The 20,886-nt window shown below is 44.1% G+C and overlaps 2 protein-coding genes across 4 annotated transcripts; one reads left to right on the plus strand and one right to left on the minus strand.

The window, feature by feature from the left end:
- The first annotated feature begins 6,492 nt into the window (after window positions 1-6,492).
- Window positions 6,493-13,576, plus strand: LOC120661377 (protein VASCULAR ASSOCIATED DEATH 1, chloroplastic-like). 2 transcript variants are annotated; one of them, XM_039940230.1, is made up of 18 exons: window positions 6,493-6,763; window positions 6,875-6,937; window positions 7,725-7,775; window positions 9,033-9,098; window positions 9,194-9,289; window positions 9,369-9,470; window positions 9,591-9,688; window positions 9,794-9,957; window positions 10,065-10,105; window positions 10,170-10,257; window positions 10,343-10,429; window positions 10,550-10,604; window positions 11,036-11,102; window positions 11,280-11,376; window positions 12,170-12,231; window positions 12,322-12,361; window positions 12,488-12,768; window positions 12,852-12,990. In XM_039940230.1, the coding sequence occupies exons 1-18, from the start codon at window positions 6,581-6,583 to the stop codon at window positions 12,852-12,854; spliced, it is 1,644 nt and encodes a 547-aa protein (XP_039796164.1). In that variant the 5' UTR covers window positions 6,493-6,580; the 3' UTR covers window positions 12,855-12,990. The 2 variants fall into 2 exon arrangements, with proteins under 2 accessions (XP_039796164.1, XP_039796163.1); XM_039940229.1 differs by lacking the exon at window positions 12,852-12,990 and adding an exon at window positions 13,000-13,576 and having other exon boundaries at window positions 6,499-6,763.
- Window positions 13,577-13,970: 394 nt separating this feature from the next.
- Window positions 13,971-16,095, minus strand: LOC120661378 (40S ribosomal protein S15a-1-like). 2 transcript variants are annotated; one of them, XM_039940232.1, is made up of 5 exons: window positions 15,945-16,055; window positions 15,499-15,645; window positions 14,644-14,787; window positions 14,409-14,569; window positions 13,971-14,319 (listed from the first exon to the last, which is right to left on the minus strand). In XM_039940232.1, the coding sequence occupies exons 3-5, from the start codon at window positions 14,774-14,776 to the stop codon at window positions 14,221-14,223; spliced, it is 393 nt and encodes a 130-aa protein (XP_039796166.1). In that variant the 5' UTR covers window positions 14,777-14,787; window positions 15,499-15,645; window positions 15,945-16,055; the 3' UTR covers window positions 13,971-14,220. The 2 variants fall into 2 exon arrangements, with proteins under 2 accessions (XP_039796166.1, XP_039796165.1); XM_039940231.1 differs by lacking the exon at window positions 15,499-15,645 and having other exon boundaries at window positions 15,945-16,095.
- Window positions 16,096-20,886: the final 4,791 nt, after the last annotated feature.

The raw sequence follows: 20,886 nt of genomic DNA on the forward strand, positions 1-20,886 counted from the left end.
GCGCCCACAGAGTCGAAGCCCCGCCATCCCGGAGATCGGACCGAGGCTCCGAGGGGCTACTGTTGGGGACACCACCTTCGGTCCGGTCGCCGAAGGTGCGCGAAGACAAGACACCAAGAGCACTAAAGCCGACGCTAGGAGCAAGCGCGGAGGGGGACAGTCCTTTGCTATTCTTCTGGACGGAACGCGAAGACAGGCGAAGACCGGGCGACGCCAGCTTCACAAGTGGTCCGTGGACCCCGTGGTCTTCATCGGTCGGGGTGAAGAGGACCGCCTGGGGTTGTGGGCCTTACTGAGCTGTACCGCACCCACACTGTAATAGGAAGATCACGTGCATGTCCGGGAATATTCAGGGAATATGACCGTTTGTAAGGGGGTAAAAGAGTAATCACACATGGGAGGTATAACACCACCTATAAATACCCCCTGTAATGTGCATTGATGGGACACCTGGAATAGAAAAGAGATAACCTTTCCTCCTTGTTTTGCGTGTGCATTTATTACTGTTGTAGTGTTCCTCCGTTCCGAGATACTCTCCACCAACAACAACTAAAGCAAACAAGATGAATTGCAAGAATATGAAATTGATACCAATTTGAAAAGTTAGAAACTACTTAACTTACTCGGATGACATTTCAATGCTCATTTTAAAAGCTACCGGCATTTAATTAGTCCTTAGGACGAAATACTTCCGGCTTGATAGCAATTGTGAAACAATGGCTTGTGGCCAATGTAAGACAATTGTGTGGTTTGAACCATATGAGCAATGAAAAAATTTTGTACCTTAGTCCATGGGATTATCAAATTGCACTTCTCCCCCATATTGACTAAGTACCTCCCCCTATCACCATGCATCCTTTGCATTGCATTTTCCATTCCTCCCCCTTGCTAATGGCATCATTTACTCCAAACTACTTGCTTGCTTTTATGGTACATTTCTCCCCCTTTGTCATCAAACACCTAAAAGCTTCATAACCACTAGCAACAAGGAGCATTAGTAGCAAAAGAAATTGACTAGTGATAGAGTATTATACCCACTAAATTTGGCATATCTCCCTTTGTTTGAACAAGCTCCCCTTTTTTCAAAGCTTGTGGCACTTCCTATCTTAACACCAATTGTGATGCCAATTGTGACTTGTAGGGGTAGTGTTCAAAGAAAATTTGAACTCATAGAGATAGCTCTAGGTGACTACAACAAATAGTACTTGTAAATCATATTAGTCACACAAACACAAGCTATAGAGTTGGCTCCCCCTAAATGTATGCATTAGTGTTTGAATCACTCACAAATGTATGCACTTGTATTACACATAGTGGGGGATTTAACTTTATAACTTGCTAATCATGGCATCATAAGCAAGCAATTGATATCAAAAGCATTTTTACCACGAATATGAGAGATATCAAATTGCAAGATGTGCTATGAAAGACATATGCCATGTGAGAGAAACAATTAAGCTCATGTAGGTTGCAACAAGATATGATAAAGCATAGACAACCTACCATATGAAATTTCTAGGAAAGCATATCAAATTAAAGATTCCAATAGTAAAGATAAGATCATGCATTCCTAGAGAGGCATTGAGCTACAATGATGCATGAAGGATATCAAATGAAATTGAGATCATCCTTTTACCTTGCACATTACCTCATATGTAGGGGAGGGGAATTTGGGTCACTAATCTTTAATCCACAACTTGGCTTTAATTTAACTTTGCATGATGCATCCCTACTCATGCATCCCCAACCTTGCAAAGCCTCCAAATTCCCCGTTACCGCTCTCATCTTCTAAGTCTTTGGAACTCAAACCCTTTGGGAGCCATCCATGGTATGAATAATATCCTTGGGCACCCAAATAGACTGGTTACATCCATATGTTCTCCACCCTATGACATGAGCTACCACCTTGCCATTCTTCTTCTTTTCAAGTATGTAGTGGTTGCTTTTTTGCTTGTTCTTGTGGGTGGGCTTGGTGTACATGTATGACGTCTTCAAGTTTGGAGATGGGTTTTTCTTGATCTTCTTAGTCTTCTTGTGTCCCTTCTTGCTCTTGTTCAAGTTCTTGGGCTTACCATTTTTTTTGCCCTTTGCTTTGCCCTCTTTCTCCTTGCATTGGTAGGACTTGTGGCCTTCTTTGCAACACTTGAAGCAAGTCACGGTTTCTCCCTTCTCAAGCTTCTTCATGCTCGTGAGGGGGTTATCTTGAGAAGGTTGGGCTTGCTCTTGAGTGTACTTTCCTTTGAGCCGCCTCAAGTCCGCTATTAGCCTTTCTACCTCTTGTTTGAGCTCATTATTTTCCTTAGCAATGAGATCATCACATGTTTCTACAATCACATTCTCATTGCAAGGGGTTAGATCACAAGAGGTAGACGTATCTACCTTGACAATGGGAATAGTACAAGGAATATTGCAAGGAAATGATTTATCCGATGATGATTCACTTTTAGATTCAAAGCTCTCATATTTTATTTTATGTTATTTATGCTCATTGTCTAACAAATTGAATTTGTTTAGCAAGTTCTCATATCTTGAGACAAATGAAGTATGAAGTTTTTCTTTAGCCTTGAGAGCTTTGATTTCTTTATTTTGTTTAGTGAGATGTTCTTGTTGATTATAAAGAAGTGTCATCATCTCACTAATTTCATCAGTTTCAACATCGGATTCATCATTGGAGGAGTCATCACTTACATCGTTATTACATTGTACCATGAGACACATAGGAGGTGGTGATGATCTCCGAGGGCGATGGGTGGTGGAGCTCTTGGAATTTTTCTTGTGACTTTAGTTTTCACCACTTTTCTGGGGCGTGTAGATGGTGGAGAGAGCTTGAGATCTTGATTTGTTCTTTTCTTCACCATCTTCTCCATTCCAACCGCACTCCCTCTAATGAGAGTTTTGTACCCAAGCTCATAGAGCTCATGTACATGCTCGGCAATCTTGCAGTGATGGTATAGCACGGCCCTTGAATATTCTTCATCGCTTGAACTTGATTCATCATCACTCTCATCCTCTTCTTCTTCTTCACTTGAGCTTGATGAGTCTTGTCGCTTTGGTTGATATTTGCATGAATGCTTGGCGGCAAGACTTTTGCGGCTTGAAGAAGAGGTGGACTCTTGCTCCTTCTTTGTCATTCCCATACTATACTCATGGGCAATGATTTGATTGATGACTTGGTTGGGTGTAAGCTTAACCAAGTCTTCTTTTTACAAAAGTGAGTTGATGATGTCGTAGTCGGGCTTGCGAAGGCTTCGGAGGATCTTCCGGTTAATCTCCCAATCCTCAACTTGATTGAGATCTAAGGCATTAATTTCATTGACAAGAATATTTAATCGTGAGTACATGTCATGAGCATTTTCATTTGGAAGTTGTTTAAAGCTACTAAGCTCCTCGCCGAGAATATGATATTTTTGATTGTCAACATCCTTTGTGCCCTCATGATTCTCGACGATTTGCGTCCATAGCTTATGAGTATCTTCACAAGCATAAACACGATTAAACACACTATCACATAAAGCGGACAATAGAATTGATTTAGCAATGGCATCATATTGTCGCTCGGCCTTAGTCTCATTTTCTTGCCAACCTCGGTGACACGCCAAACATCAAGCCCCCGGGCTTGAAGATGTACTTGCATAAGCACTTTCTATCGTGGAAAACCCGTGCCATCAAAAAATGGAGCCCTATCGGTACTCATCCCTTCCCCGGACATGATACTCACTCAAGCTAGTTCTCTCAAGAACTAAGCCTAATCAAGCACTAAGCACTCTCACAAGTGTGCTTAAGCCTATATGATATACAATGAAGCTCTAAGGTGGTTGGAGAGGATCTTCAACTCTTTTATGCTTCCTTAGTCTCCAGCACTCACAAATGAGGCGTGGGGTGGCATATATATAGCCCAACCCCTCAAACTAGCCGTTGGGAAAATGCTGACGAAATTCCTTAACGCCGGTTGATCTGACGCTCAGTTTTTGTCATTACCGGTTCAACCGGTGAATGCTTTTTCCCAGTATCTAGCCGTTACTGCTCCAACGGCTACTTGATCAATTGCACCGATGCTCTTGAAAAGCACCGTCGGTTTTAACCGGTGTATGTAAGCTCAGAACCCCCAAAAAACGGAGTCTCTGGACAACTACACCGACGCATGTCTTCAGGCATCGTTGGTTCAACAGACGCCAAACCCTAGCCTCAGCTTCTGGGTTCATTGCACCGACGCCATCATTTTTCTCATCGTTGGTTCATCCGGTGCACTCTGCTGACTGAGTCTTCTCTGAGCTCATTGTACCGGTGTATGTAATTTACCTCACGTCGGTTTAACCGGTGAGTGCAAATTATCTCTGTCTTGGCCCTTTCGACCTGATTTCTTCGGGGTTTTGTATCTTTTCATCCCTTGGACCTATAAGCCTGATAATGATCATCTTAACACATATATTAGTTCAAGTGTTGTGTGTGTCATCAATCGCCAAAACATTATATTGAAATATGGCATGAGAGGCCATTTTCGCTACAGCATGTCCTACGACAAATACAAACATTGTATACCCTGTAAAAATAACATTTTTTTTTGTAACATACGCTTTATGCTCCAGTGGAATTAGGAAACAATGCTCTTTATGATCTAAAAAATGAACATGAGGTGGCCAGATGGGGCACAGCTTGGGGAGTCGGCGGGGAGAGATGACAAATTGATAACGATCAACAACTACCATGTAGCTAGGGATGAAAACGGGATGGGAAAATCCCGTTCCGACCGGCACCGTTTCCCGTATAAACCGACCGTGTACCGTTTCGGTAGAAAAAACAGGAAAAACCGGCAGGAACATGAACGAAAACAGGGGAGCTCTTTTCCTGACCGTTTTCACGGCAACCGAATTTCATACAAGAATCCCCGTCAGGATTTTCCCATTTCCAGGCCCAGTCCAGAGTGCCCTCCAACTTCTCCGTGGCTCCCTCACGCTCCTTCTCGGCCCAAGGCCCAAGCCCAGCCGACTCCAACAAAACTGCCCACTAAACCCTAGCTCCCACTGTCCCCCTATCCCACCCAGGCAGGCACAAGCAGGCACCTAGCCGCCGCCCACCGCCCAGGCAAGGCAGGCAGGCGCCCAGCCGCCGCCTGCCGCCCAGGCAAGGTAGGCGCAGCCGTGCGCTGCCACAACCCAGGCCCAAGCCAAGTCGCCAGCGCATGCTCCCCATCCGGCCGTCCCCGCCTCCCTGGACCACGCGCGGTCGGTTGCCATGAGCGGCGCCGGCGAGGAGAAGGAGCGACCTCGACCTGTTGTCTGTTGCCGCGCGCCCCGACCTCGACCCGGCAAAGTGGCAACCCGCCACCACCGGTCCGCCGCCGCATCAGGACTCCCCCGCCGCCTCCAGGACTCCCCGCCGCCTCCACCCTCCAGGCGACCAGGACACCGCCGCCCCTAAGAGTTACATGCTTGATTTTTCAGATCGAATCAGTAGCATTCTATTTTAGAATATAATGTACAGTGGACATTGATCAAATTAGGAGTATTATTTATGTCTTATGCATATATGTAACTTTTATCTTGAGATTTGTGTTTGAAGCGGTTACAAGTGTTACCGATTCCCGATCATTATATTCCGTTCCCGCTATCCCGTAATACCGGTCTCGGTTTTCCATCCGCCTTTCCCGTTTCCGTTTCCGTTCCCGACAAAAAAAAAAAGCAAGAACGGTTTTGGAGTTTTGCCGACCTTTTTCATCCGTACATGTAGCATCTAGTGGGCCCAGCGGGGTTGCCATTGGGGATGGCCCGGAGAAGAGCAGGAAGAGGAGCGAACAGCGAAGCACACGGAGAAGAGAATTTCCAAACGTTCGACGTCTAACATATCCAAGCGTTCGACGTCTAACATATCCAAACTTTCTAAAAATTGACCTCAAGATAACTCATTTTCTATGATGAATGAACTCGGCCAGGATAAATTGGATCCAGCAAATGTGCAAAACCGACGGCCAAACCCTCTGGTCGCCTTAGCCTTGCTTAGATGCCTTTAAAATTTCAAAACTTTACAAAATTTCTCATCACATCAAATTTTTGAACGCATGTATGAAGTATTAAATATTGTTAAATAAAATAACTAATTATACAATTTGTCTATAATTTGCGAGACGAATTTTTGAGCCTAATTAATCTATGGCGGGACAATAATCACCTAATACAAACGAAAGTACTACAAAATTTTACAATCAAAACTTTATGCATCTAAACCCAGCCTTATTTTCTATTTTGCTCCTCCGGCCGTCGCCGTCGCCGTCGTCTTCGAAAGTCTGGAACGGCCGAACTCAACCGACAGCAGAGGAAGGCAGAGGAGCACCACGAGCAAGACCCAGGCGGGGCCCGAACGCCGGAGCCCGGAAGGCCGGAACACGTCACCGTCACGCCCGGCGCTCATCACCGCCCTCGCTTTTATTATTTCAAACCCCCCTGCCCACACTTCACCAACCCTTCTCTTTCAATCTTCCGACCACCCTCGCCTCCCTCCCTCCCCTCACTTCCCGGCGAGAGGCCGGCCCCCTTCCGGCCCGCGCGGCTCCCCTCTGGCCCCTGTCTCCCCGGCGCCCGCCGGCATGGCCTCGCCCACCGTCGCCTCGCCGAGCCGGGCGAGCCCCGCGGTCACCCCCACCACCGCGCCCTCGCCGGCGTCCCCGCCGCGGCGCCTCTTGTCGGCGCCGCCCGCCGTCGACGCGTCCGGGGGATCCTCCCCGGCCTCCGCCCACCCCGGGGACCAGCTCTCCGCCCCCGACGCCTCGGTGGGTGCCGCTCGCTTGCGTGCGAATTCGAGCACCGCCGGAATCGCTCCCCGCTCTTTCCCCGCTACCCCTTTTGGTGTCTGACGTTGAGCGTTTTTTTTTATCGTGCAGAGCCCGATGCTCGCGAGCAGGAGCGAGGAGTACATGCTTCTGTTCCGGCTGCCGCCCGACGAGGTAATTTATTTCGACGCGCGGGCGATTGGGGTCCAGTGATCCCTAGCTCTTTACCCTGTTTCTGCGATCTAAGCTGTTGACTTTGGGCTGTGATCGTTCCGTTCTGGGGGAATTTGCGTGCTCAGCTTGCCGTACTGGGGCTGAGGGGATTTGATTTCGTGGGGACTTTGACTTTCTGATCACCGGTCGTTTTTTAGGACACACCGCAGCATAATTAATTCGCTGTTTTACTGTTTGCTCTGAACCATGTTGAGATCATGCTGTGGGATTTGGTTTGGTCGACAAAATGTGCCCTGCAGCGGTACTGATGGTTGATTTGTGAGTGAATGAAGAGTAACCTTGCAGTAATTATTAGTGCTGATCTTTTCGAGGATGTACTTTATTCCATACTGGTAGGCATTTAGTAGTTCCATAGTGTCTTCGATGTCTTAATTTTTTCGACATCTGATTGAATCACTGTCCTAAAGGATGCTTTTTTTAGTGATAAAACTTAATTGTATTGCTGGTAGTTGATTGGACATGATCTGATAGGATTTTGAGCAATAATTGCATTTTTGCAATGTAAGCTTATCTAACATGGCCTGTTGCCATACATGCCAAGTTTATTCTTTTGATTCAAGAGCAATTTTATGGGTTTGATGCGGATCATGTTTATGGAGTTTCATGTCCACTTAAATAAAGGACAGCACTGATTTCCATGCATGTCATTTGGATGTGCCACTTTCATTTTTGCAAGTGAGCATGCAGCTTGTTGTTTGCTGTTTACTTAACATTTGGTGTCCTCCAGGTTCTTGTGCAAGACTTTAACTGTGCACTCCAAGAAAATATTCTGCTTCAGGTGATTTTTTGTGGCATAGTTCTTTCTTATTTCGTGCAAGTTCCTGCATAATCGCCTCCATAACTATATGATAAAATATACATGTATCTATCATCCGTTATGTCTCCATGGTATTTTTTGTAATGACCTGTCACCTGTGTTTGGTGAAAATTGAAGTTCCGTTGTGGGATCTCGGACCTTTCATGTGAACACTAAGAATGAACAATAAAAATATATAGTGGGCAGCTAAAACAGTCCAATTCTTGTTCTTGTTGAATTTGGTTTACCAGTTCAGGATATATATATTTATTATTTATATGCTGAACAGTTATTCAATTCAATTTTGCATGTCAAATAAAACAATATATATACTAAACTTAATCTTGCAAGAGAATTTGCTTTTCCTATGCTAATGTGGCAAGCGTAATCTTCTTAATCGAATTAATCTCCAAAGTGCACGTTGTGCACAAATACTTAGATTTACTGCTTACATGATGCCACAAAAGTTAAGAGATCTACTCTGTCAATAAATTTTTATTTGATTTTTAGACTTACACACACAAGGAAGAAGACATAATATGAGTACAGGCTTCTATTGGTATTTTGTTGCTTTTCTGCTAATTATATCTCCTATTCTGAACTGACAAATAGATGAACAGATTTTGGTATGTTTTCTGAATATGCAGCAATGTCTGTTCAAAAACCTTATAGCCTCAAATGAAAATGAATACTTTACTTCTGAAGCATCAAACAAAAAATTGGAGGGGACACCTACTTAATGTCAAAGTCATCTGCTACCCTTGCTACCTACCTTACAAGTCTGACTTTACTTCTTCACGCATATTATACCTTTCTCTCTCATCAATAAGCCAGTGCTTTGTGCCTAAAATCTGCCAGGTCGTTTGCCAATTGTAAAACTGCTGCACTGAATTGCAACAACAACAGCAACAACATAGCCTTTTTGTCCCAAGCAAGTTGGGGTAGGCTAGAGATGAAACCCAAAAGAAACCAAGATAAGAGAAACACAAAAAAGAAAGACAGAAGGTAGAGATAGGGGTAGACAGAAACATAAATAAAGGTCATGGTTCTGGCATGTTGATTGCTAGTCTCCAAGCGCTCCTATCCATAGCTAATTCCTTGGAGATATTCCACTCCTCAAGGTCTCTCTTAACTGCACTGAATTGCAAACTTAGCTAATTTTATTTTTTCAGGAAATAAATGTGACTTAATCTCAGCGTTCTTGATGAACTTTGTTACTAATTTTTTGTTATCTTGCAGGGGCATATGTATTTATTTCTTCACCATATATGCTTCTACTCAAACATATTTGGATATGAGACAAAGGTTATAAATGATCTGAAGACAGTGTCACCATATATATTGTTCTAGCTTGCTTAGTTGCAGTTTCAGAAATGCTGACATTGTTCCTTTTTATCCAGAAAACAATACCTTTGCAGGAGGTAACTGATGTTCGTAAAGCAAAGACAGCTGCCATTTTTCCTAATGCCATTGAAATTGTTGCTGGTAGTAAAAGGGTAGGGACCTATCATTGTTTAAAGTTCTTGTATATAATGCATTATGAAACCTCATGGACTCATGTTCTGTTACTTTCAGCACTTTTTTGGATCTTTCTTGTCACGTGATGAAGCCTATCGAATTATAGTAGATGGTTGGGAACAGCATGTTAGTGATGCAAGATTGCTCCTTGAACGTCAGGTTAGCAGACTTGTTTCTTCATGACCACATGGTCACTTCATTTTATTGACATGGAGCTGCGTATGAGTGGTAGTTTGTTTCTAAACTGTTGTTAACATGTAATCTTTTAACTCGCTATAGGAGACAAAGTTAGCAAGTAGCAGTGAAGAAAATGGTTATGTTTTATTGGAAGGAACAAAGGAATCTAAACAAGATGAAGTGCCTTCACCAGTGGACAGGTTTTTTGCATTCTGAACAAAAATCTTTTGATTACTGGTTTCAAATCTGGACTTATTTTATCCATAATTATTTATAGTTCTTGATTTAAATGTATTGGACTGTAGGTCTGTCAATGGCCCAGCTGTCTCTAGTAGTAGTGCTGATGGTGGTGATTCCAACGTCAATATCTCCAAAAATCTTTCCAAAGTTGAGGAGAATGGAGCCGAAGACAACATCATTGCACTTAACCCATTCAACTTCGGGCCAGTTGATGAGGCTGCTCCTAGTGGTCGGTTTCGATCTTCCTTTTCCTGTTCATTTTTATATCAGTAATTGTTTGCTAGTCGCTCCTTACATGACTGTTTTACTAAATGGTCGTCATACATTTTCTCGCAGTACCTGAATCTTATACTATGCTTGTGGAGTCAAAGTTTCAGGTTTGCAAGATTTTTTTATGTAGTATTGGCAATAACTTTACACCACTAACATCCTGAACAACAGGTACCTGTGGAGCTCCTTTTCAATCTCTTATTGTCAGATGGTTCTTTTGACTTTTTGGATGATTTCCACAAAAAATGTGGTGACAAAGGTTAACTCCGTTTATCCTTTCATTATACAATGAACATCTTTCGTTCAATTAAAGTATTTTGAATTGTGACCTGGATGAGCTGCAGACTTTAGTTGTTCCAAATGGCATTCAGATGAGCAAGGAGGACTTGTGAGGGATGTCTCATTTTTGCATCCAATAAAATTCTTTCTTGGTATGTCAAGGGTTTTCGTCTAACAGTTTGACTGAACAAATTGATTGACATCAAATGTGCCATATTCTATGGCTTGCTTTAGGTTTTCTTAATGTCCATTTTGATTACTCTTGTCTTTAGGTGCAAAATTTGGGACCTGTCAGGAGGTTCAGAAACTTCGTGTTTACAAAAACCGGTTAGTATAAGATAGTTCCATTTGCAGCCCATCAGAAACTGTGTTCTCTAAAGCTTTTGATGGTTATGGAATAGAATTAAAAAAAAATCGAGATGTAGTGATAGCACTTATTTCATTTTCAGTTTTTTTGTTGGTTTGATTGGACTTTGCATTGTATTGTACCTGAACAAAATTCATGTCTTAATTTCTTATATTTGGACTTCAGTTAGGTTGCCTCCTTAGCTGTTTATGTGCATCTCTTAACTTTGCAACCTGATGTCCTGTGCTATCTTTTGCGTAATATTATCGATTTGGCATCCAGAGATGATTGTACTAGCATTAACATGTTGTTCTTATTGTTTGGCTTTACCACATGTTTGTTTCATGTAGTTTATGTTTCCTTCCTGAAGAATAATTGATGTTGAAACTTCCCGGTTTTAACTTGTTTGCAGACATCTAGTGATTCAAACCTCTCAATCAATAGGTGATGCACCATATGGGGACTATTTCACAGTAGAGGTGAGGAATCCACAATGTTATAATGTTGATGTTTATTTAGTTTGGAATTTCCCTTTTTTTGGAATGCAACTGTTTTTGAATATTCATTTCTCTTCTCTAAACCTTTGTTGTTATATGCCACATAAATACCGATTTGCTCTTAGCCTTAACTCCGTTTCATCTTAATTTTACCTGCAGGGGATCTGGGATGTTGAACAAGATAGCCTAGATGGGAACTGTTGTTTCCTCAGGATATATATTAATGTAGCCTTCTCAAAGAAAACCATATTTAGAGGTAAGATACATCCCTTGTATGCTGTATGCTCTAGTGAGAACCATATTTAGAGTTCAGATACATCCTTGTATCCTGGATTACCCAATACTTTCAATATATCACTCAATTTGCTTATATGCCTTCAGAATCCACCCCCACCGGCTCTAGTTTCCGTGAGAAATTAGTTTGAATTATTAAGCCAACATAACCGGGTTGTTTGGCTCTTATAAGCTTATATGTTTTTTTTATGGGAAGTTTCGGCTTATTTTTAATAAATCAAAACATAACTTGACAAGGAAAACCCCAGTGTTACAGCTTATATTAGCTCTATATTTCTGAAATGGTGGTGCACTTTTTTCTTAATATTTATGCTTTTTTATATAATGGCATAGTTGGAAAAAACATAAAAAAGTACATCTGAGTCTCATACAATGGTTTGCCTGGTTACCAAAGGCACAAGCAGTTATGATTTGTAAGTGGAGGAAACCCCTGCAGTTCAATAAGTTATATGCTTGATTTAGCCAGGTCGTTTCTTCTGATTGGTCATTAAATTCTCAATGGAATTGAGGGGTTTAGTTTATAGGAATGAATCACTATGAATAGACCTGTGGGGTGATGTTGAGACTTATGCACTCAGATCTTATACTGATGATCAAATTCCATGCCTACTTGAGTTTTGCATTTTGTTTTGAAACTATCTCTACATGTGTATGTTAGTGCAATTAGTTTATTCCAACAACCAATCATAAATGATATTGTTTATTTAGAATGTATCGTCTCACTGTTGCTTATTCTTTAAATATCTAAATCGCAGGGAAGATTGACCAGTCAACAAAAGATGAATGCCGTGAAGTTTTTGGGCTTTGGATTAAGCTCGTATGCCCTTTCTGATACTGCTACAATATTTGTAAGGGCTATTTTCCCTTTCAAGCTGTATATAATTTTTTTCCCATTTCATGTTTTTAGGGTCATGATCTTTTGAAGCAGGAGAACAATCGACCGAAAGGTATAGTTCATGTATCTATTATCTCCTCCAGTTTCTACTTTGCTTGATCCAAATTGCATCCTCTTTCACTGCAACGACTTAAGTTATGGAACAATTAAATGACTATTTCTCAATCCACTCCTACAGGCTCTTCCAACTCAACCAATGCTGGTCTTCAGTTAGGGGCTACAGACAATGTAGAAAATGCTGTGGAAAATGCAGTTCCATTGGCGAGTTCCGCGCAGGATGAATCTGGTGTAAGAAGCTCCATTCCTCCTATTCAAGATCACCAGCATAGAACAGGAAGAGATTCTTCTACAGCATCTACTTCACAAGAACTGTGGGGTTCACTAACATCGTATATGAGATCGAGCCAACTAGGCCCAGTGCTAGCAGTGGCACTGGTGGTTTTCATTATCCTAATGCAGGCAAGTATTTTGGATTCTGTACACTTGTTTGCGAAGGGTTATTTGGTCTACTGCTGGTTGTTGCTAGTTGTTTGCGCATTCAGTAGTTTGATTACAGGAATTTAAGTTGCAGTAAGGATGGTGTTACAAAATTGAACAAGGGAAGAATCTGAACATAACCAGTAGCATCAGAACGCAAAATCAAGCATTCACTCATTTCCAACTGTTCTGACACACAAACTTCTATTTCAGGTAACCATCATAGTCCTACTAACAAGATCCCCCCAGGTCCAAATGGCACCTCATGGGATTTCCACCGGCAGTTTAGGAAACAGCAAAGAAAGCATAGAGTGGTTGCAGAAGCGCCTCAGCTTACTAAGTGAGGAGATGCAGCTAGCGGAAGCGCACATGGAGACGATGAGGCGCGAGTTTGCCTGGCTCAGGTCACATCTGGAGAGACTGGAGAGGCTGAGGGGCAGTACATGACTCGTGGGTGTACTTGAGGGCATCAAGGGCTGATGGCGAGGTCGCATCGTGATCATGGACGCAAATACTGCTCAGAGATGTAATGTTCAGTGTTATTTTGTTCTTTGTTTCTATATATAGAGAGCGTACAGTTGCACACAGGATGCAGATGAATTGCCGTAAGGCAAATCGCGAAATCCCCGTATAGCATTCGATGTTAATTGTAAATAGTCGGACCTCCCATTGTGCTGGGATATACTGTATACCTATGAGGTTTGCTTGTCATCTTCACGCGAGGCACTCCCACTGGTGTATAAAAAACTTACTATCGCTCACGTAGCCATAATTGCTCTGGTTTTCGATATGATGAAATTGCGCTACGAACAGACTTGCAAGAACAGATTGTTTGCCAGAGGTGCGCTCTTAAATGGAAGGCAAATCCTTCGTTTGCGTTGGTGTGTTTAGTATTTTTACCATATGACGCACCATTCTCAAACTACAAATTGTTTTGACAACTTGTGCAAAACAACGATCGGCGATCTCACATTTGAAGCCTTAAATTTATGCAATTTGGCGCCAGAAGAGTTTTGGCTCAGCAGGAACCATAAATAACGTCATACATCACAGTTCAAAACCACGAGTGCTCATCTGATTCAGCTCAGTTCACAGCCAGGAAAAAGTACCCATCTAATTCACCTCGGTTCAGATGTCAAGAGTACAAGACTTCACAATATCTTGTTGACCTCACAAATAACTTAAAAATCAGAATGATCCATTCAGGATTCCAGTAAAGTAAGAAATTTTAGTGTTCCTTTGCGATAGCAAGATGAAAAATACAAAACTGGCATATAGGTCATGATAATTAACGGCAAGCACAGCTCATAACAAGGTTCCAAATTTCTCAAGTACATAACACATTCCAGAATCTTAACAAGACACTATTCAGACCAAAAAACACAAGCTCAGATGAGTTCTAGGAAATATCCTAATACTTTCATCATACTCCCTTCAATAGAAGAAACCTAGCACCTTGCCACCAACATTCTTCCGCCGGGCCTCCTCATGGTCCATAATGCCAGCAGAAGTTGTCAGCACTATGTAGCCGAACTGCATATCAAGTCAGAGAAAGCAAAATTAGCAAATTCAAGTGTGCAAACAATCCCAAACAGGATGTTAAAGAAAAGGAACAAACTTACCTGACGAGATGGGAGCAGTCTGGCAGTCCATCCTTCAATCTCCTTTACACCAACATCAAAGCGAGGGCTGATCACACCACACTTGTTTAGTCTTCCATTCAGTTCCACCACAATCTTCCCAGCACGGTGGTCATCCACGTATTCGAACTCACCAATGTAGCCTACATAATAGAACACTAATCAGGGACATCCTCAGAAATAGCTAGTGAAATGGAACACACAAGTGAGAACTAACCATGACGCTGCATGACCAACAAGAACTTGATGATAACCTTGGACGACGGCCTGATCATGACCTGCCTTTTCCCCCTCTTCTCAGCATTGTACATGGACTTCAGCGCATCGTTGAGCACACTGACCCTCACCATTCTGACCTTACCTGATGGGGGAAACAGTTGTAAGGGAAACAAGGTGGAGAGAGTAGCATATGAAACAACCATTTACATCTATTCAACACAATCATTGGTGGAAGGAAGAACAGCACAAGTAACCGTGTCGTCATATCAATGCAAAAGGATGTATAGGTTACTAACTCAATACAAACATTAAACAAATCATCCATCGCTAGATTGAGTTTCTTGCAGAAATGGTATGGCAAAGTTCATCATGTATTACTGTTCAGAGATAATAATAAAGTTCTCTTCAACTGCTCCGATTTAATTGAAGTATCAGAACAGCTTAATCACATGAACCCTACTGTTAACAATGATACAGTAACAACAGATTATTAATGGCACTAGCTTTAGTGCTTGATAAAAAATAACTACTCACTCATCCCATATACATTTTTTGTTTGTTTCATCAATGATCAATCAGATTGCACAGGCTGAATCTATGGTTCATCAACAACAGGTCATCAAATAAGTATTTGTACTACCCTTACCTAATATGCTCTAATTAATTTAAATAGTAATTAGCCTGTGGTGACAAACAATAATAAAATAACTGATCAATGCGCCATCTAATTAACCTGTCCAGCACCCAACTGATATCTACATTAACCATCATTCAACAGGTTTGAGACACCAGTAAACCGCCCACACAGCTGATGAGCAAGCACAAAGGCTTGCCCAATGGAAATCTAACGAACCTTAAAATCCCCCTACACAGTATGCGATCTCAAAGGCATCGCAACAATAATCCCCTGCACTGTATGCCCTCTATCCACAGCAACAAGGATGAAACACCAGCTGCCTGCTGCACTTGTCCACCAACTAACAGAACAGCCTCCCTGGACCTGAACCAAGACTCAGTTCCATTCCACAAGAACAGCAAGATTAGGCAAGCTTCGCGGATCATAAAGATGTGCGACACTCAACACAGCCATAGCCTAAATGGAAGGAACAGGAATCGAAATCAGTTACTAGTCACAATATTCCTACAAGGACCAAGCTAGCACGCAGAGGCAACAATCATACAAGATAGAAGCAGAGCCATTACCATCTCACCGCGAAACAGAGTCAAATAGCGGATCTGGAAAAAAAAACAACGCAGCTGAGGATGTGAGGACGGCGGGCATGGGACGCGGAGACTCACCTCGACGGACGGCGGGACCGCGAGGAGGTCGAAAGCGGCGGCGGCGCGGGAGAGGAGGTGAAAGGCTAGGGTTTGGCCCGGCGCAAGGCACTGCTCGTTATAAGGGCGGCCGCTGGAGCGAGGGTTTCTTCCTGGCCGTCGGATCTTACTGTTACTAGCGTGTCAGTTAAACTGTGGCCGTCCGATGCCACGGCCCGCGGGGCATTCCAACCTAGCTTTTTTTAGGGGGTGTGCCAACTTTACTCAAAGAGCGTAGCAGTACAAACTCCATCAGGAGGATAAAAAAAACCAAACATGTCTTCCTAATAATTCATAAATCGAGTTTCTAGCTAAAGCATGGGCATCAGTGTTCGACGCTCTCCCTTCATGGGCAACTTCTGCTCTTTCGAAATTCGCCATATCAGCCTTCATCTCTCTGATTACATGGCCATATCGACCCATTCCAGTCCCTGCCATGCTTCGGACAGCACAGGCGCAGTCTGTGGCAATCCGCACCCTCCTGATCAGGAGGTCCGCTGCAAGGGCTAGGCCTTCACGGCACGCCAGCACTTCCGCCGTCTCCGGGTCGGATATGCCCTTCATCACTAGGGCCGACGCTCCCATGAAAGTGCCCGCCCCATCCCTTGCCACCGCCGCCATCGCCACAATATTAGAATTCTTCGAAAGTGCAGCGTCGACATTTACCTTCATCAGGCCTTGTGGGGGGCGGAATCCATTTGGGAGCTGCAGCTGGTGCACAGCCCGCACCCACGTCCCCCTTCCTCTCCACTGTCGGCATAGCCGTCTCCAAGTCTGCAATAAACCTCGCTATGAAGCTGTGAGTGGACAACATGCTCTGAAAAATATTTTCATGAATTGCCTTCCTCCTCGCATGCTAAATTGCCCACAAAGTTTCAACAAGTCTCACCAACTTATCATGAGCGAGACTTGCTATTGCTTTGTGGATCCACCCGCGTGCATTGTCATCTTGTGCGTGACTGATGAAATCAACAAGTTCATCACATTGTAAAGTCCAAACGCACCTGGCCATATTGCATTCCAGCAGCGAGTGCTTCCACAAATCCTGACCGCCACAGATAGAGCAATTGCTTGTCTGTGCCATGTTTCTGCGATGCCGCACATCGCCTGTCGGAATGGAGTGCTTAGCGAGCCTCCATAGGAACACCCGGATCTTCGATGGGACCTTGACTGACCACAGATCCGTCCAGTCTTTCTGGTCCGCCTTGACATCTGATCTCCCCGGGTTGTGTTCAATCCAGTTCGACCGCCGTTCCCGTGTCGTGACCAGCATCCGGTAAGCCGATCTAACAGAGAAAACTCCGGACTTCTCGTAATGCCAGGCCCAAAAATCCTCCTGCCTCCGCCCAGACAGCAGAATGCTTCTGATCAGCTCGCCATCCATCGGCGGGAATTGTGTGTCCACCGCCTGCAAGTCCCATGTAAATGTCAGCGGGTTAATCAGTTCACTAACCTTTCCTGGTGGTGTGTCACTCATGCATCATATTGGTCGTAGCTGCCCATCCCTCGGAAGCCAATTTGAGTGCCACACCTCCGTATCTTCCCCGGTTCCAATCCTACGAATTAAGCCTTGTTTGAGCACTTCTTTGCCATTGACAATAGCCTGCCAAACTCTAGATGGAGAGGGTCCCAGGTCTGCCTCTAAAAATAAGTTGCTCGGGAAGTACACTGCTTTGAGAACCCTTGCGCTAAGTGAGTCAGGATCTTGCAGGATCCGCCACGCCTGTCGTGCCAGTAGTGCAAGGTTGAAAATCTCTGTCTCGGAAACCCATGCCCCCATGTATTTTGGTTTGGCCATCTCCTCCCATGCGACCCAGTATGTCTTCCTTTTACCCTCCTTGCTTCCCCACCAGAAACTCCGGAGTAGATTGTCAATGTGCTGGCATAGCCCCTGTGGTTGTCTGAAGCATGACATAGAAAAAGTTGGGATCGCTTGCGGTACAGACTTGATCAGGACTTCTTTTCCTCCAGATGAAAGAGTCGGTTCCAGCCAGCCTTGAACTCGCTTCCACACACTATCTTTTAGGTACTTGAACGCCCCATTTGTTGAGACACCAACATCCGAGGGCATGCCCAGATACTTCTCACTCAATGCAACATTATGGACCTGTAAGGAGTCCATGACAGCCTCACGAATGCTCCCACTGACACCTTTTGCAAAATGTATCGAAGATTTACCCATATTAATCCGCTGCCCAGAGGCTTGGCAATAGATGTGTAGCACATCCTTCACCTGATCCGCACTCTCCCTGTTTGCCTTAAAAAACAGCAGGCTGTCATCTGCGAACAGTAAGTGACTAACCATCGGAGCCGAGGCTGCCACTGTGATTCCCCTGAGGTTCGATGACTGGATTCTGGACTTCAAAAGGCACGAAAGGCCCTCAGCTGCTAGCAAGAACAAATAGGGTGAGACTGGATCCCCCTAGCGGATCCCTCTAGAAGTCACCCTGGGCATTCGGTAATACCAAACCGATCAGTTCGGTTCTTCGGTGCCCATACAAATTCGGTTCCTCAGTAAGTCAGTACCGATCGGTTCCTGCAAAAACTCGGTACCGAGGAAATTCGGTATCGGTACTTTCGGTTCGGTTCCGGTATTTACCGAAAGAACCGAACAGACTACAATGACATGCAATATCAAGTTTCAATAGCCAACTTTGACACAAATTCAACATGATTCCATAGAGAATAATAGTATAAAAATCATACATATAAAAGGCCACAATACTACATGAGTAGATTACTGTAAATATGTAACAAAGTTGTCCATAAATACATAACAAATACGTAACATGAGCTGCTACTTGCGTAATTCGGTACTAGTTCGGTACTTCGGTTTACCGAGATACAGAACCGAATATACCTCGGTAAATTCGGTTCCCCAGAACTAGGAACCGAACAGGGAACCGAATATTTCGGTTTCGGTACTTTCGGTTCGGTTCTCGGTAAATTCGGTTCGGTACTCGGTATTCGATATTTCATGCCCAGGGTTATCTAGAAGGTACAAACCTCTCCTGTCGCTCCTCATTAAAAAGAACAGAGAAAGAAACCGAGGTTACCAATCTCATAATGGTGTCGACCCACAAACGATGAAAGACAAGCCGTATCATAATAGCCTGTAAATAGCTCCACTCTACCCGGTCATAGGCTTTTCTCATATCCAGCTTGAGGGCAGCGAACCTGCTGTCGCGGGCTCTCTTCTTCTTAATGAAATGCATACACTCATAAGCTGTAATTATATTGTCAGTAATCGAGCGCCCTGGCACAAAGGCTGACTGCTCATCTGAAATAAGATCAGGGAGCACCTTCTTCAGCCTATTGGCCATCACCTTGGAAGCAATTTTATACACCACGTTGCAAAGACTTATTGGCCGAAACTGGCCTAGCTCCTCCGGGCTATCGAATTTTGGAATGAGCACAATACAGGTGTTATTAAATATTGATGGATCATCCTCCCCCCTCAGTACTCTGAAGACAACCGCAGTTACCTCATCGCCGCATAATTCCCAATGGCGCTGGAAAAAATGTGCTGGCATGCCATTGACCCGGGCGCCTTGGTCGGAAACATTTGGAAAAGAGCTATTTTTACTTCCTCCTTCTCGAAGGGCGCCAACAGTCCCTCATTCATAGCCGCTGTCACCTTAATAGGGGCTGTGTTCAAAACACGGTCCATATCAGTCGTGCCTTCTGATCGGTACAGCGTCTTATAGAAATCTGTCGCCATAGCTCCCATCTCGTCCTCATTCTCAGTGAACCGACCATTTGATTTCTTGAGCTTTGAGATTTTATTTTTCCTCCTTCTTTGGCTGGCCCTAAGATGGAAGAATTGTGTGTTTTTGTCGCCCGCTGACAGCCACATTATTCTGGATCGTTGTTTCCACATGATTTCCTCCCTGTAGTTCAGCTCCATAATTCTCTCCACCACCTTAATCTCTGCATGCGACGGCCCCACGCGCGAAGGAACTGATCTCATACGGTCGAGTTCCTCATTTAGCGCCTTCAACTCCTGGCGGACATGGCCAAATGTCTGTGTATCCCACAAACTGAGACTCCCAGCTAAAGATGTCAACTTGTCATGCAATTCTCTAAGAGTATGCGCCTTCCCAGCGCCCTGCCAAGTTCGAGCCAACATGGCCTCAAACTCGTCGTGAGACTCCCACATCACCTCATATCTGAACATCTTCTTCCTGTGTTTCCTTCTTCCCCGCTGCACCTCCCTATCCCAGCGGAGGAGGATGGGGTCATGGTCCAAGGCAGCAGCAGTGAGGTGCGACACATGTGCAAGAGGAAAACGAGAACACCAATCTGCAGTTGCTAGTGCTCTGTCCAGCCTCACGCGGCAGAAAGTTCCTCCCGCCACTTTCTTCTCGAAAGTCCACTTCCGACCCACAAAACCGAGGTCGTACAAACCACAAATGTCAACCATCTCCCGGAACCCCTCGATCTGCGCCCGGCTTCGTTCTTGCACCCCCTGAGTGCTCATCTCTATGCAAGACCTCATTAAAATCGCCGATACAGACCCACGATAAATTAGATGATGTCTTGATAAATTTCAGCATATCCCATGTCTTATGGCGCTCTGCAACCTGTGCCTCGCCATAAACACACGTCAACCTCCAGGGGTCATGCCCATTCTTCGTAACAATAGCATCGATATGGTACTGGGAGAACGGTAAAATCTCAACTCTAGTATTATTATTTCAGTAGATACCGAGTCCACCACTGCGGCCAGCACTACTTACAGCAAAAGCATTATCATACCCTAGAGTATTCTTCAGACCTTCTACCCGTGCCTTAGTTTCGAGCACACACAGCACGGTCGGGGCAACCTTCTTCGCGAGATCGCGAAGTTCCTTCACCGTCGAGGCGTTGCCCAGTCCTCGACAGTTCCAACTTAAGTAACTCATTGCTCCTGGCGGCGCTCCGA

Source organism: Panicum virgatum, chromosome 2N (genome assembly GCF_016808335.1).
Source record: "Panicum virgatum strain AP13 chromosome 2N, P.virgatum_v5, whole genome shotgun sequence".
NCBI classification, from domain to species: domain Eukaryota; kingdom Viridiplantae; phylum Streptophyta; class Magnoliopsida; order Poales; family Poaceae; genus Panicum; species Panicum virgatum.